Below are 16,866 nucleotides of genomic sequence, written 5' to 3' on the forward strand. Positions count from 1 at the left end.
TCTCACGGAGCAAAGAGCAGGAGGACAGGGGATTGATCTCCCAAGGGAGGCCCCCCGATCCGAGTCACGGCACCAAATTTCACGCACGTCCGTGTGAAGAGACCACCAAACAGGCTTTGTGTGAGCAACAAGGCTGTTTATTTCACCTGGGTGCAGGCGGGCTGAGTCCAAAAAGAGAGTCAGCAAATATCCTATAACTTATCCATTCTGCTGAAGATGGATGTTTGTTTTAATTTTGGGGCTGTTAGCTTTTGTGTATGTATCACCTGGTATATATACGCATAACTTTTTCCTAGTGTGCATTTCTAGGAGTGAAAGTGCTTGGTTGTAGAATAAACATAGCTTTATTTTTAGTAGTTAATCTCAAATTGCTTTTCAAAGAGTTTGTACTAATGATACTTCTACTACCAGTGGATGAGAATGCTGTTACTCCATACCCTTTTCAGTATTTGGAATTGTCAGTCCTTTAAATTTTTACCAACTGGATAGATGTGTAATAACAATATTGTTATTGTTTCAATTTGCATTTCTCTGATTAATAATGAAGTTGGAGTTGAATACTTTTTTTTTTTTTGAGACAGAGTCTCTGTTGCCTAGGCTGTAGTGCAGTGGCACAATCTCAGTTCACTGCAAGCTCTGCCTCTGGGGTTCAAGCAATTTTCCTGCCTCAGCCTCCCAAGTAGCTGGGATTACAGGTTCCCGCTATCATGCCCAGCTAATTTTTATGTTTTTAGTGGAGATGGGGTTTTGGCATGTTTGCCAGGCTGGTGTCGAACTCCTGACCTCAAGTGATCTGCCCGCCTAGGCTTCCCAAAGTGCTGGGATTACAGGTGTGAGCCACCGCGCCCAGCCAAGAGTTGTCTTAAAAGTTACAGAAATTAGGCCGGGCGCGGTGGCTCACACCTGTAATCCCAGCACTTTGGGAGGCCGAGGTGAGCGGATCACCTGAGGTTGGGAGTTTGCGACCAGTCTGACTATTGTGGATAAACCCCGTCTCTACTAAAAATACAAAATTAGCTGGGCGTGGTGGCGTATGCCTGTAATCCCAGCTACTCGGGAGGCTGAGGCAGGAGAATCGCTTGAACCCAGGAAGCGGAGGTTGCAGTGAGGCGAGATCACACTGTTGCACTCCAGCCTGGGCAACAAGAGTGAAACTCCTTCTCAAAAAAAAAAAAAAAAGTTACAGGAATTAAGACAATGTGCAATTTGTTTAGCAGTGGACAAACAGATTAGTGAACCGTGTAAAGAGCCCAGAAAGGCATCCATACACATGGTAATTTGATAGATGACAGAGGTGATGATGTAATAAGTGGAGAATTTTTTTTTTTTTTTTTTTTTACAGCCTAAGTCTCGTTCTGTCGCCCAGGCTAGAATGCAGTGGCGCAATCTCGGCTCACTGCATGCAACCTTCGCCTCCCAGGTTCAAGTAATTCTGCCTCAGCCTCCCGAGTAGCTGGGACTGCAGGCGTGTCCCAACATGCCCAGCTAAATTTTTGTATTTTTTAGTAGAGATGGGGTTTCACCGCGTTAGCCAGAATGGTCTCGATCTCCTGATCTTGTGATCCACCCGCCTCGGCCTCCCAAAGTGCTGGGATTAAAGGCATGAGCCACCGTGCCCAGCCAGAAAATTTTTTAAATTGCTCTAGGGATGTCTAGTATCCTTTTATGAAATAAGACTGCCTACCTTATTCTGTGTACAAAAAGCAATTCCAAAGACCAAATTAGATGACAAAATTCTAAACCTTTTAGAAGTTTGTACTAGAGAGTATCTTCTTCACCTCTAGGTATCTTACATCAAATCTGGAGGGATTTCTAAACTACTTTAAAAAGCACCAATTATAAAGGAGAAAAAAAGATTGACTAATTTGATTACATTAAAATTAAGAAATTTTATTCATTATGAGATGCCGTAAGTTGGGGGTGCATAAACAAGTTGGGTTTATTCCAAGAATGGCAGGTTATTTTAACATTAGAAAATCATTAGAAGTCTGGGTGAAGTGGCTCACGCCTGTAATCCCAGCACTTTGGGAGGCTGAGGTGGATGGATCACGAAGTCAGGAGTTTGAGACCAGTCTGACCAACATGGTGAAACCTCGTCTTTACTAAAAATAAAAAATTAGCCAGGTGTGGTGGCACACACCTGTGATGCCAGCTACTCAGGAGGCTGAGGTAGGAGAATCACTTGAAACCGGGAGGTGGAGGTTGCAGTGAGCCAAGATTGCGCCACTGCACTCCATCCTGGCCGACAGAGAGAGACTCTGTCTCAAAAAAAAACCCCAAAAATCATTAGAACATTAGAACATTTGAAATGCATGTCCCTTGGGATTTTAAATGTTACTACATATGTAAATTATCTTGCAGAATATTAAGATATTGGTCTATTTCTTCATTTATCACATTTTAACTATCCTACCTGTAAACAAACTATATTGTTTGTATGTAGTATGTTCAGTTTTTCTTGGGTTGAATTTCCAGGTATTTAGTAATGCTTCCCATTAGTTTCATGGGATTAACTTTTTTCGTTATATTTTCAAGGGTTTTTTTTTTTTTTTTGGAGGCAGAATCTTCCTCTGTCATCCGGCTGGAATGCAGTTGTGCAGTATCAGCTCACTGCAGCCTCTAACTCCCTGGTTCAAGCTATTCTTCTGCCTCAGCCTCCTGAGTAGCTGGGATTGCAGGCACGTGCCACCATACCCAGCTGATTTTTGTATTTTTAGTAGGGACGGGTTTTTTTTTTTTTTCTTTGAGATGAAGTCTCGCTCTTGTCTCCCAGGCTGGTGTGCAGTGGTGCAATCTCGGCTCACTGCAACCTCCGCCTCCCGAGTTCAAGCGATTCTCCTGCCTCGGCCTCCCACCCCCGAGTAGCTGGGATTACAGGCGCCTGCCACCAAGCCCGGCTAATTTTTGTACTTTTAGTAGAGACAGGGTTTCACCATGTTGGTCAGGCTGGTCTAGAACTCCTGACCTCATATGATCCACCTGCCTTGGCCTCCCAAAGTACTGGGATTACAGGCGTGAGCCACCGCGCCAGGCCGAGATGGGGTTTCACCATGTTGGCCAGGATGGTCTCGATCTCCTGACCTCGTGATCTGCCTGCCTTGGCCTCTCAAAGTGCTGAGATTAGAGGCGTGAGCCACCATGCCCAGCCTCCAGGTGTTTATTAATGGAATATGAAAACACAGTTGACTCTTAGAAGTTTATTTCTTACCTAAATATTGGAATTCAAGTCTAATAAGTGTACTTATGTATTTTTTGTTTTAATTTAATAGAGACGAGGTCTCACTGTATTATCCTGGCTGGTCTCGAACTCCTGGGCTCAAGTGATCTTCCTGCCTTGGCCTCCCAAAATGCTGAGATTACAGGCATGAGCCGCTATGCCTGACCCAAGTGTTTTTTTTGTTTGTTTTTGTTTTAAAAAGAGACAGGGTCTCACTTTGTCACCCAAGCTCGAGTGCAGTGATGGGATCATAGCTGACTGCAGCCTCGAACTGCTGGGCTCAAGTGATCGTCTTGTCTCTGCCTTGTTAGTAGGTAGGACTGCAGGTGCACACCACCATACCCAGCTAATTCTTAGTATATTTTGGAAAGATTGGATCTTGTTATGTTTCCCTGGCTGATCTCTTTAACTCCTGTTTTCAGTTGATCCTCCTGCCTTGGCCTCCCAAAGCGCTGGGAATATAAGTGTGAGCCACCTCACCCCACCTGTAAAAGTATTTTAAGGCCGGGCGAGGTGGCTCACGCCTATAATCCCAGCACGTTGAGAGGCTGAGGTGGGCAGATCACCTGAGGTTAGAAGTTCAGGACCAGCCTGGCCAACATGGTGAAAACCTGTCTCTACTAAAAATACAAAAATTATATGAGTGTGGTGGCTGGCACCTGTAATCTCAGCTATTCGGGAGTCTGTGACAGGAGAATCGCTTGAACCCGGGAGGTGGAGGTTGCAGAGAGCCGAGATCGCACCATTGCACTCCATTCCAGTCTGGGCGACAGAGTGAGACGCTGTCTCAAAAAAAAAAAAAAAAAAAAAAGTATTTAAAAATGAATGTTTCTAAGTACAAATGAATGATATTTCTCTTGTCTCTTTTATGTTTTTGGTAGATCTAGGTCCAAAGAGAAAATTGATGGTGGGGAAAGTTCTAAAGAGAAGAAAAAAGACAAAGATGACAAGGAGGATGAAAAAGAAAAAGATGCTGGCGTATGTTTATTAACTTAAAAATAATTTTTTCTCTTTCTTTCTTTCTTTCTTTCTTTTTTTTTTTTTTGAGACGGAGTCTCGCTGTGTCGTCCAGGCTGGAGTGCAGTGGCGCAATCTCTGCTCACTGCAAGCTCCGCCTCCCGGGTTCACGCCATTCTCCTGCCTCAGCCTCTCCGAGTAGCTGGGACTACAGGCGCCCGCCACCACGCCCGGCTAATTTTTTTGTATTTTTAGTAGAGACAGGGTTTCACCGTGGTCTCGATCTCCTGACCTCGTGATCCGCCCGCCTCGGCCTCCCAAAGTGCTGGGATTACAAGCGTGAGCCACCGCGCCCGGCCTTCTTTCTTTCTTTCTTTCCTTCCTTCCTTCCTTCCCTCTTTCCTTTCTTCCCTTTCTTCCTTTTCTTTTCTTTTCTTTTCTTTTTTCTTTGCTTTGCTTTGCTTTTCTTCTTTCTTTCTTTCTTTTTCTTTCCTGTGTGTCTTTCTTTCTTTCTTTCTTTCTGTCTGTCTGTCTGTCTTTCTTTCTTTCTGTCTGTCTCACTCTGTTGCCCAGGCTGGAGTGCAGTGGCACATTCTCGGCTCCTGAGTTCAAGCGATTCTCCTGCCTCAGCCTCCCAAGTAGTTGGGACTATAGGCATGCACCACCGTGCCCAGCTAATTTTTGTATTTTTAGTAGAGACGGGGTTTCACTGTTTTGGCCAGGTTGGTCTTGAACTCCTGACCTTGTGATCCACCTGCCTCGGCCCCCCAAAGTGCTGAGATTACAGGTGTGAGCCACCGTTCCCGGCCATCAAACTTGTTTCTATGGGCCAGGTGTGGTGGCTCACGCCTGTAATCCCAGCACTTTGGGAGTCCGAGGCGGGTGGATCGTGAGGTCAGTAGATCAAAGCTATCCTGGCTAACGTGGTGAAACCCTGTCTCTACTAAAAATACAAAAAAAAATTAGCTGGGCGTGGTGGCGGGCACCTGTAGTCCCAGCTACTTGGGAGGCTAAGCCAGGAGAATGGTGTGAACCCGGGAGGCGGAGCTTGCAGTGAGCCAAGATCAGGCCACTGTACTCCAGCCTGGGTGACAGAGCGAGACTGTGTCTCAAAAACCAAAACAAACTTGTTTCTATGCCAACAAATTTTTTTCTTTTTCTTTTTTTTTTTTTTTTTTTTTTGTGATGGAGTCTCGCTCTGTCACCCAGGCTGGAGTGCAGTGGCACGATCTTGGCTCACTGTAAGCTCCACCTCCCGGGTTCATGCCACTCTCCTGCCTCAGCCTCCCGAGTAGCTGGGACTACAGGCGCCCGCCACCATGCCTGGCTAATTTTTTTGTATTTTTAGTAGAGACGGGATTTCACCGTGTTAGCCAGGATGGTCTCGATCTCCTGACCTTGTGATCCGCCTGCCTCGGCCTCCCAAAGTGCTGGGATTACAGGCGTGAACCACCACGCCCGGCCATTTTTTTCTTTTTAATGCTGTAAGCTTTATTTTAAAATAACCAGATGTGAAAGATAAAAAAGGAAGATTAAATAATACTTACCCTGTGGGAAAATTTTCTGAAAGAAGTTGCACATCTATACACAATATCTGTTTTTACATACAAAGTGCGGTCTTACCATATAAACATTATCAATTGCCTTCCAAAAAATTTGTATAAATTTAGACTTAAGGCTGGGCACAGTGGATCATGCCTGTAATCTCACCACTTTGGGAGGCCCAGGCAAGTGGATCATCTGAGGCCAGGAGTTCGAGACCAGCCTGACCAACATGGTAAAACCCCGTCACTACTAAAAATACAAAAATTAGCCAGGCGTGATGGCACATGCCTGTAATCCCAGCTACTTGGGAGACTGAGGCAGGAGAATCACTTGAACCTGGGAGGCAGAGGTTGCAGTGAGCCAAAATCACACCATTGCACTCCAGCCTGGGCAACAAGAGCGAAACTGTCTCAAACGTGAAGGCCAGGCATGGTGGCTCATGCCTATAATCCCAGCACTTTGGGAGGCCAAGGTGGGTAGATCACGAGGTCAAGAGATTGAGACCATCTTGGCCACCATGGTGAAACCCTGTCTCTACTAAAAATACAAAAATTAGCTGGGTATGGTTGTGTGTGCCTGTAATCCCAGCTACTCGGGAGGCTGAGGCAGGAGAATGGCTTGAACCCCGGACTTGGAGATTGCAATGAGCTGAGATCCCGCCAGTGCACTCCAACCTGGTGACTGCGAGACTCTGTCTGAAAAAAAAAAATGTAGACTTAAGAATTTAGACATGAGGCCAGGTGCTGTGGCTCACGCCTGTAATCCCAGGAATTTGGGAGTTCAAGCAATTCCCCTGCCTCAGCCTCCTGAGTAGCTGGGATTACAGGTGCATGCCACCATGCCCAGCTAATTTTTTGGTATTTTTTGTAGAGATGGGGTTTCCCCCTGTTGGCCAGACTGGTCTCGAACTCCTGACCTCAGGCAATCCGCCCGCCTCTGCCTCCCAAAGCACTGGAATTACAAGCATGAGCCACCGTACCTGGCCTATTCATTTTTTTGAGACAGAGTTCTGCTCTTGTTGCCGAGGCTGGAGTACAATGGTGTGATCTCAGCTCCCTGCAACCTCCGCCATCTGAGTTGAAGCAATTTTCCTGCTTCAGCCTCCTGAAGGAGGAACTACAGGAATGGAGAACCATGCCCAGCTAATTTTTGTGTTTTTAGTAGAGACAGGGTTTCACCATGTTGGCCAGGGTGGTTTCCAACTCCTGACCTCAAGGGATCCACCAGCCTCAGCTTCCCACAGTGCTGGGATTACAGGTGTAAGCCACCATGCCTGGCCATAAACTTGTATTTTTTTAATAACACAGAGTCTCCCTTTGTTGCTGAGGCTGATCTCAACCTCCTGTGCTCAAGGGATCCTCTAGCCTCAGCTTCCCAAGTAGCTGGGACCACAGACATGTACCATGTGCCTGGCCACAAAATTTCTTTATCATGTTGATGTCATTTATTTTCTAACTTGTAATAGAAAATTGCTTTTCATAGAGGCAATTTTGGAGGAGTTTAGGGGATTAAAATTGAGAATAACTGGGAAACTTTGCTTGCTAATTAGTTTCTGTTGTTAGGAAGAAATAAAGTTTATGTGTGCATAATGCTTGTAAGTAAAATCAGATTAATTTATGGTGTTTGAAATCTATCTTTTGGCTTTCTTATATGAAGATGCTTTTTTTGTGATTTCATTTTGGTAATATATTTGTGTGTATATTTATAAAGTTGTGTGATCTAAGTCTACCCTGAGGAGTTTGTATATATGCCTTTTTTCCCCTTCTTTTACTTTGAAGAACTTACTGGAATGTCACTTGGAGCAAAATTATTAAATTTGGTTTTGCTTTTCATTTTCCCCCATCTCTTTCTTTCTTTTATTCCCTCAAGAACTTTGACCAGAATAAGCTGGAAGAAGAAATGAGAAAGCGAAAAGAAAGAGTAGAAAAATGGCGAGAAGAGCAACGTAAAAAGGCTATGGAAAACATAGGAGAACTGAAAAAGGAAATCGAAGAGATGAAACAAGGGAAAAAGTGGAGTTTAGAGGACGATGATGGTATATTTTTTAGCCTAATAGCCTGTATAACACCTCATGTAGAATATTATATGAATAATATTTCATAAGGGGTTTTTAATCTTTTTTATTGTTGAAAACTATGCATACAATGCTATTTACCATTTTCATCATTTTCAGGTTTCAGTTCAGTGATAAATACATTTGCAGTGTTGTGCAGTCGTTACCACTGTCTGTTTCCGTGACTTTTTCATCATTCCATGCACAAACTGCACCTTTTAAATAACTCTGTGACGCCTTTTCTCGCTACTTCTTGTGACCTTTGCTCTATTTTCTGTCTCTGAATTTGTTTAGTCTAGTTACCTCACATAAGTGGAATCATAATAAATACTTGTCTTTTTGTGTCTGGCTTATTTCACTTAGCATAATGTCTTCAAGGTGCATGTATGTTGTAGCATGTTGGAATTTCTTTATATAGCTGAATAATATTTCACTGTGTATATATGCCAAGTTTTGTTTGTTCATTCACCTGCCGTTGGATAATTTGGTTGTTTCCACCCTTTCGTTATTGTTAGTAATGCTCCTGTGACCATTGGTGTATAAATATCTGTTTGAGTCTCTGTATTGAGTTCTGTGAAGTATATACCCAGAAGTGGAACTGAGATTGTAAAAGCTCCTTTTAATATTTATGTTGTAATTTGAAATACAGAATTGTGTTTAGTAAGCATCACTGATTTTACTTTAGAATGAATCATTGAGTGCTATTAGGCATAGCCAGTAAATAGCTCTTTAATATATTATACCAATGTGAATGTTAGTAAGAAGAGTAAATTAAGGGCATGCTTTCAAGTCCCTCCTCTGATTTTTCTTTTCTTTTTTATGTTTTTGGAGATAGAATTTCATTCTGTTGCTTAGGCTGGAGTGCAGTCTCACAGTCATAGTTCACTGCAGCCTCGACCTCCTGGGGTCAAGTGATTTTTCTGCCTCAGCTTCCAGAGTAGCCACCATGCCTGGCTAATTTTGTCTTTTTTTCTTTTTTGACGGTCTCGCTCTGTCACCCAGGCAGCACTGCATTCTCCGCCTCCCATGTTTAAGCTATTCTCTTGCGCCTCAGCTTTTCAAGTAGCCGGGATTACAGGCACCTGCCACCATACCTGGATAATTTTTGTATTTTTAGTACAGGTGGGGTTTTGCTATGTTGGCCAAGCCAGTCTTGAACTCCTGACCTCAGGTAATCCTCCCACTTTGGCCTCCCAAAGTGCTGGGATTACAGGCGTGAGCCACCATGCCCAGCTAATTTTGTCATGTTTTGAAGACCCAGGGTATCGATACGTTACCCAGCTAGTCTTGAGCTCCTGGGGTCAAGAGAGCCTGCTGCTTTGATCTTTCTCAGTGCTGGGATTATAGGCAGGAGCCACTGTGCCTGGCTGCTGATATTTCATAATTGAGGATGGAAACATTTCCCTTCTCATCTGATTTTGACTTTCGAGATTTTAGTAAAGTAGAAGATTGTAGAATTTTATAGGAAAATGGGATTTTGGTCCATTATCTGTGAAAGTTCCAAAGAATGGTTTAAGTAGATTCTATCTATAAGTAGTCATGATGTCTTTTTTTTCGCTCTATTGCCCACGCTTGAGCGTAGTGCCGTGATCTCGGCTCACTGCAGCCTCTGCCTCCCGGGTTCAAGAAATTCTCTGCCTCAGCCTCCTGAGTAGCTGGGATTACAGGTGTACACCACCACGCCCAGCTAATTTTTTTGTACTTTTAGTAGAGACGAGGTTTCACCACATTGGCCAGGTTGGTGTTGAACTCCTAACCTTGTGATTCACCCGCCTTGGCCTATTTTTAGTAGAGATGGGGTTTCACTATGTTGGCCAGGCTGGTCTCAAACACCTGACCTCGTGATCCGCCTGCCTCGGCCTCCCAAAGCAATGGGATTACAAGTGTGAGCCATCACGCCCAGCCAAGTAGTCATGATGTCTTAATTCTAGACAATCTAATCTTTTTTACATAACTGAGATATGCTATCTTCTGTGATTGAAAGGTAATTGAAAGAAAAGAAATACAGTTGACCCTTGAACAACTTGGTAGCTAAGCACACCAACCCCCACACGGTGAAATATCCATATATAACTTTTTACTCCCCAGAAACTAAGCATTAACTGCTTACTGTTCACCAATAACATGAACAGTTGAATAACACATACTTTGTATGCTTTATGTATTGAATACTGTATTCTTTTAATATGGTAAGCTGGAGGAAGGAATGTTATTAAGAGGATTAGAGGCTGGGCGCGCCGGTGCATGCCTGTAATCCCAGCACTTTGGGAGGCCGAGGCAGGTGGTTCACAAGGTCAAGAGATGAAGATCATCCTGGCCAACATGGTGAAACTCCGTCTCTACTAAAAATACAAAAATTAGCGTGGTGTGGTGGCACACACCTGTAGTCCCAGCTATTTGGGAGGCTGAGGCAGGAGAATTGCTTGAACCTGGGAGGTGGAGGTTGCCAGCAGTGAGCCGAGATGGTGCCACTGCACTCCAACCTGGCAACAGAGCGAGACTCTGTCTCGAAAAAAGAAAAGAATTACAAGAAAGAGAAAATATACTTACTGTCCATTAAATTGAAGTAGAGCATCTTAAAGGTCTTCATCCTTGTCATCTTCACATTGAGTACGCTGAGAAGGAAGAAGAGGAGGAGGAGTTGGTCTTGTCTCTGGGGTGGCAAAGGCAGAAGAAAAATTACTTCCATGTGGACCCATGCAGTTCAAACCTATGTTTTTGAGGGATCAACTGTAATTGAAAATGTCATTTAGCTGGGGTCAGTGGCTCACGCCTGTAATCCCAACACTTTGGGAGTCTGAGGTGGGTGGATCACAAGGTCAGGAGTTCGAGACCAGCCTGACAAACATGGTGAAACCCTGTCTCTACCAAATACAAAAATTAGCCAAGTATGGTGGCGTGCGCCTGTAATCCCAGCTACTCAGGAGGCTGAGGCAGGAGAATTGCTTGAACCCGGGATGCGGAGGTTGCAGTAAGCTGAGATCGCGACACTGCACTCCAGCCTGGGCGACAGAGCAAGACTCTGTCTCAAAAAAAAAAAAAAAGGCCAGGCGTGGTGGCTCACGCCTGTAATCCCATTCACTTTGGGAGGCCGAGGCGGGCAGATCACGAGGTCAGGAGTTAGAGACCATCCTGGCTCACATGGTGAAACCCCGTCTCTACTAAAAATACAAAAAATCAGCCCGGTTACTCGTCAGGCTGAGACAAGAGAATGGTGGGAACCCGGGAACCCGGAAGACGGAGCTTGCAGTGAGCCGAGATTGCGCCACTGTACTCCAGCCTGGGCAGCAGAGCGAGACTCTGTCTCAAAAAAAAAAAAAAAAAAGTGATTTAGCAGAGCAAGTTTGTAGTTCTGCATCCAGCTGTATAGCTGTAAAATCTATTATTGGAGATCACCTTTTTTGGCATAATTAATCTTTTGACCCTTTTACAACCAATTTATATTCATATTTATTTTGTCATCGTTAATATTCAAAAGTAATACATGCTTCATGTAAAAATGGAAAAACTTCAGAATGTGAGCATTTGAACTGCTGGATGGCTGGAGTAATTGGAAAAGGGGTGTTTGGGCAGTGGGAGAAAAGGTTAGAGAGGTGGGATGTGGTCTGATTGTGAAATAATACATTTTGAAACATGTTTAAAGAATGTGTATTCTGGTATTTTAGATGATGAAGATGATCCTGCAGAAGCTGAAAAGGAAGGAAATGAAATGGAGGGTGAGGAGTTAGATCCATTAGATGCTTACATGGAAGAAGTAAAAGAGGAAGTAAAAAAATTTAACATGAGAAGTGTAAAAGGTGGTGGGGGAAATGAAAAGGTATGGAATTTCTTATTTTTAAAGATTTCTGTTTCCTCTTGGGTAACTTCAGTTTTCCATTGCATTGTCCTACTGATTTGCATGACTTTATAAAGCTAACAGTTTTCTTTCTCCTCATCTGAGAGATGGCAGTACTTTTTCTAAGTACCAGAGATACTGGTAAATTTTAGCTATCAGTGTTCTTTCGAAAGTCACTCTTTTAACACCATCAACTTCGTTTAATATCTTTGCTTACATATTAACCTTTTTAATAAGTTCTCTGGAGACTTCTCTAGCACTCCTGTCTTTGATACTCTTTTTTTTTTTTTTGATACAGAGTCTCTCTTTCTCTTACCCAGGCTGGAGTGCAGTGGTGTGATCTTGGCTCACTGCATCCTCCACCTCCCAGGCCCATGCAGTCTACCTACCTCAGCCTCCCAAGTAGCTGGAACTACATGTGTGCACCACCACACCTGGCTGATTTTTGTATTTTCCTAGAGATGAGGTTTTACCATGTTGCTCAGGCTGGTCTCGAATTCCTGGCCTCAAGTGATCCACCTGCCTCAGCCTCCCAAAATACTTGGATTACAGGCATGAGCCACCATGCCCAGCTGTGTCTTTGATACCCTTGATGCCCCTCACTTTATTCTATTTTTCCTCTTTTTCATAGCATTTATTACATTTTGATAAATTATATAATTTTTTTGTGTTTACAGTATGTCCCTTCTCCCTTCTAAAATGTAAGCACTCTAAGGGCAGTGACTTTTACCTGTTTTGTTTATTGATTTATTCAGGCTCCCAGTACAAGCCCCTGGCTTGCCTAGTGATTGGAAAATACCATTTAGTAGTATTTTGTTTCATTTTATTTATTTATTTATTTTTTCCTGAGACAGAGTCTCGCTCTATTGCCCAAGCTGGAGTGCAGTGGTGCAATCTTGGCTCATTGCAACCTCCGCCTCCCGAGTTCAAGCGATTCTCCTGCCTCAGCCTCCCAAGTAGCTGGGATTACAGGTGCCTGCCACTACGCCCGGCTGTTTTGTATTTTTAGTAGAGACCGGGTTTCACCATGTTGGTCAGGCTGGTCGCGTACTCCCGATCTCAGGTGATCCTCCCGCCTCGGCCTCCCAAAGTACTGGGATTACAGGCGTGAAACACTGTGCCCAGCCTCATTTTATTTTATTTTATATTAATTTATTTTTTTGAGATGGAGTGTCGCCTTTGTTGCCTAGGCTGGAGTGCAGTGGTGTAATCTCGGCTCACTGCAACCTCCACCTCCTGGGTTCAAGTGATTCTTCTGCCTCAGTTCCTGAGTAGCTGGGATTACAGGCCCTTGCCACCATGCCCAGCTAATTTTTGTATTTTTAGTGGAGACGGGGTTTCACCGTGTTGGCCAGGCTGGTCTCGAACTCCTGACCTCAGGTCATCCACCTGCCTTGGCCTCCCAATGTGCTGGGATTACAGGCATTAGCCACTGCTCCTGCCCTATTTTATTTTTTTTGAGATGGAGTCTTGCTCTGTTGCCTAGGCTGGAGTGTAGTGGCACTATCTCTGCTCACTGCACCCTGTGCCTCCCAGGTTCAAGTGATTCTCCTACCTCAGCCTCCTGAGTAGCTGGGATTACAGGCGCCCACCACCATGCCTGGCTAATTTTTGTATTTTTAGTAGAGACAGGGTTTCACCTGTTGGCCATGTTGGCGTTGAACTCCTGACCTCAAATGATCTGTCTGCCTTGGCCTCCCAAAGTGCTGGGATTACAAGCGTGAACCACCACACTCAGCCTTATTTTATTTTTTAATTAAGAAAATGTTTTAGCCAGGCGCGGTGGCTCACGCTTGTAATCCCAGCACTTTGGGAGGCCGAGGCGGGCGGATCACGAGGTCAGGAGATCGAGACCATGGTGAAACCCCGTCTCTACTAAAAAATACAAAAAATTAGCCGGGCGTGGTGGCGGGCGCCTGTAGTCCCAGCTACTCGGAGAGGCTGAGGCAGGAGAAATGGTGTGAACCCAGGAGGCGGAGCTTGCAGTGAGCCGAGATTGCGCTACTGCACTCCAGCTTGGGCGACAGAGTGAGACTCCGTCTCAAAAAAAAAAAAAAGAAAATGTTTTTTAGAGACAGGGTCTCGCGGTGTTACCCAGGCTGGAGTGCAGTGGCGTGATCATACCTCGTACTCCTGGGCTGAAGCGATCGTTCTGCTTCAACCTTAGTAGTTAGGACTACAGGCATGTACCACCACACCTGGCTAATTGTTTATAGAGATGGAATCTCACTGTGTTACCCAGGCTGGTCTCGAACTCCTTGACTCAAGTGATCCTCCTGTCTTGGCCTCCCAAAGTGCTGGGATTACAGACAAGAGCCACTGTACCTAGCCCAGTGGTAGTTTAAAAATACATAATCATGCCGGACATGGTGGTTCATGCCTGTAATGCCAACATTTTGGGAGGCCGAGGCAGATGGATCACCTGAGGTCAGGAGTTAGAGATCAGCCTGGCCAACATGGCAAAATGCCATCTCTACTAAAAATACAAGAATTAGATGGGTGTGATGGCAGATGCCTCTAATCCCAGCTACTTGGGAGGCTGAGGCAGGGGAATAGCTTGAACTGGGAGCAATTAGCCTAGATCACACCACTGTACTCCAACCTGGGAGACAGAATAAGACTCAGTCTGAAAAAATATGTGTGTGTGTGTGTGTGTGTGTGTGTGTGTGTACATGTATATGTATATATGTATATGTATATGTGTGTATATATGTGTGTGTATATATGTGTATATGTGTGTGTGTGTGTATGTGTGTGTGTGTGTGTGTGTATAAAATTGGTTGGGTATGCTGACTCACACCTGTAATCTCAGCACTTTTGCAGGGGCTGAGGTGGGTGGATTACCTGAGGTAAGGAGTTCGAGACCAGCCTGCCAACATGATGAAACCCTGTTTCTACTAAAAATACAAAAATTAGCCGGACATAGTGGCGAGCGCCTGTAATCCCAGCTCCTGGGGAGGCTGAGGCAAGAGAATTGCTTGAATCCAGGAGGCAGAGATTACAGTGAGCTGAAATCATGCCATTGCACTCCAGCCTGGGTGACAAGAGCAAAGCTTTATCTCAATAAATAAATAAATAAATAAAGTATGTATAATTATATTATATAAAATTATTTGTAATACAGTAAATGATAAATGGATGTATTATAAAATATAATTATATTATGCTTAAAAATTTATACAAATTAATGAGTAAAACAGGCTATTGTTTGTCTTTTCATTTAATAACTCAGTTGGCTCAATGCCCTGGCTCACACCTGCAATCCCAGAACTTTGGTAGGCTGAGGCTGGTGGATCACTGGAGCCAAGTAGTTCAAGACCAGCCTGGGCAACATAGCATGACTCTTTCTACCAAAAAGCAAAAAAAATTAACTGGGTTTGGTGACATGTGCTTGTAGTCCTAGCAACTTAGGAGGACTGATGGGACAAATCCTTGAGCCCAGAAATTTGAGGTTACAGTGAGCTACGATCACACCACTGAAGCCTGGGTGACTGAGACCATGTCACTAAAAAAAGAAAAAAAACTAAAGATCAAATTGTGTCAGTTATTGTGTGCTTCGGCTGTTATATAACCTGTGTTTCAGCTTTGCAAAATATTCTATATTTGTTCTTTATTTTAGAAGTCTGGGCCAACGGTCACAAAAGTTGTCACTGTTGTGACAACCAAAAAAGCAGTTGTGGATTCTGATAAGAAGAAAGGTGAGCTGATGGAGAATGACCAGGATGCCATGGAGGTGATTTTTCTTAATTTTGACTTTGTTTATGATACTATCTTGGAAGCATTTATTAGAAAGCATTCATGGAGATGTGCTTTTCATTTGTGTGAGCTAGGAGAAATTCCTAGAATTGAGAGACATTCTTGCTATTCTTAGTAGTATAATAGTATGTAGTTAAATATCTGTTTAGTGGAACATTCTGATGTCTTTCATTCCTAACCGTATGATCTTTCTGCCCCTCATCAGCTCACTTCAGGCATACAATATGGAGAGAAAAAAATGGAGTAACAGAATGAATTAACTTTCTTTCCATTAACACGTAAAGATTTATATAGTAAAAACAATAGCAAAACCTTATTAGAGCTGTCTCTGATGATTACTGTTTTAGCTTTATATTGGCATTTTAACCTTCTAAAGGCAAAGAAAAAAAACTAAGTTGAAAAATTATTCAGGAGCTGCTTGATACATTTCTAATTCAAGGTGACATACGTCATTTGAGGTGATTTTAAAATTATGAGGTTTAAGTGTGCTGGAGCACTATAAAAATCTTGTGGGTCAAACAGTGTGTTGTAGAAAGTAAAAAAAATTAGAGTAGTTTCTAGGAGAGGAAGATTTGAAAAGCTAGGAGTATTGCTTCCCACAAGGGGAAAATAGTAATGAACTTAGCACTTTAATTTTGTCTTTTAAACTGTAGTATTCTTCAGAGGAGGAAGAAGTTGATCTTCAGACAGCCCTTACAGGGTATCAAACAAAACAGCGAAAGCTTCTGGAACCAGTTGATCATGGAAAAATTGAATATGAGCCATTTAGGAAAAACTTCTATGTTGAAGTTCCAGAACTAGCAAAAATGTCTCAAGAAGGTAAAATTCCGTTTTTTCATTTACTGGTTATAAGGGAACAGAAGAGGATACATTTCACATTGCTCAAGAGAAATGTGGATAGTGTCTAATGAAGGAAGGTGTTTTGGAAATATTTTTAAAATGATCAAAAATTAATTGGCCAGCTGCGGTGGCTCACGCCTGTAATCTCAGCACTTTGGGAGGCCAAGGTGGGTGGATTGTCGGAGCTCAGAAGTTCGAGACCAGCCTGGGCAATACAGTGAAACCCCGTCTCCACTAAAATACAAAAAACTAGGCTGGGCACAGTGGCTCACACCTGTAATCCCAGCACTTTGGGAGGCTGAGGCGGGCAGATCACGAGGTCAAGAGTTTGAGACCATCCTGGCCAATATGGTGAAACCCCGTCTCTACTAAAAAAATACAAAAATTAAAAAAATTTTTGGTTTCGTTTTGTTTTATTTTGAGACAGGGTCTCACTGCATTGCCCAGGCTAGAGGCTGGAGTGCAGTGGTGCAGTCATGGCTCACTGCAGCCTTGATTTCCTACCACACCCCCCATTCCCACCCCAGGCTCAGGTGATCGTCATATGTCAGCCTCCCGAGTAGCTGGGACGACAGGCATGTGCCACCACACCCAGCTAATTTTTGTACTTTTTGTTGAGACAGGGTTTCACCATGTTGCCCAGGTTGGTCTTCAACTCCTGGG

At 43.7% G+C, this 16,866-nt stretch overlaps 1 protein-coding gene across 2 annotated transcripts in view; it reads left to right on the forward strand.

Annotated features, from left to right (window-relative positions):
• The window catches only part of DDX46 (DEAD-box helicase 46), a 75,202-nt gene that overhangs the window by 9,711 nt on the left and 48,625 nt on the right, over nt 1–16,866 (forward strand). For both annotated transcript variants that reach the window (XM_032157941.2, XM_032157940.2), the window contains exons 4-8: nt 4,099–4,195; nt 7,589–7,754; nt 11,438–11,589; nt 15,227–15,340; nt 16,017–16,182. In XM_032157941.2, the coding sequence (XP_032013832.1) occupies nt 4,099–4,195; nt 7,589–7,754; nt 11,438–11,589; nt 15,227–15,340; nt 16,017–16,182 (695 nt within the window). The remainder of the gene's footprint in view (nt 1–4,098; nt 4,196–7,588; nt 7,755–11,437; nt 11,590–15,226; nt 15,341–16,016; nt 16,183–16,866) is intronic.

This window comes from Hylobates moloch, unplaced genomic scaffold, assembly GCF_009828535.3.
Source record: "Hylobates moloch isolate HMO894 unplaced genomic scaffold, HMol_V3 SCAFFOLD_6, whole genome shotgun sequence".
NCBI lineage: Eukaryota > Metazoa > Chordata > Mammalia > Primates > Hylobatidae > Hylobates > Hylobates moloch.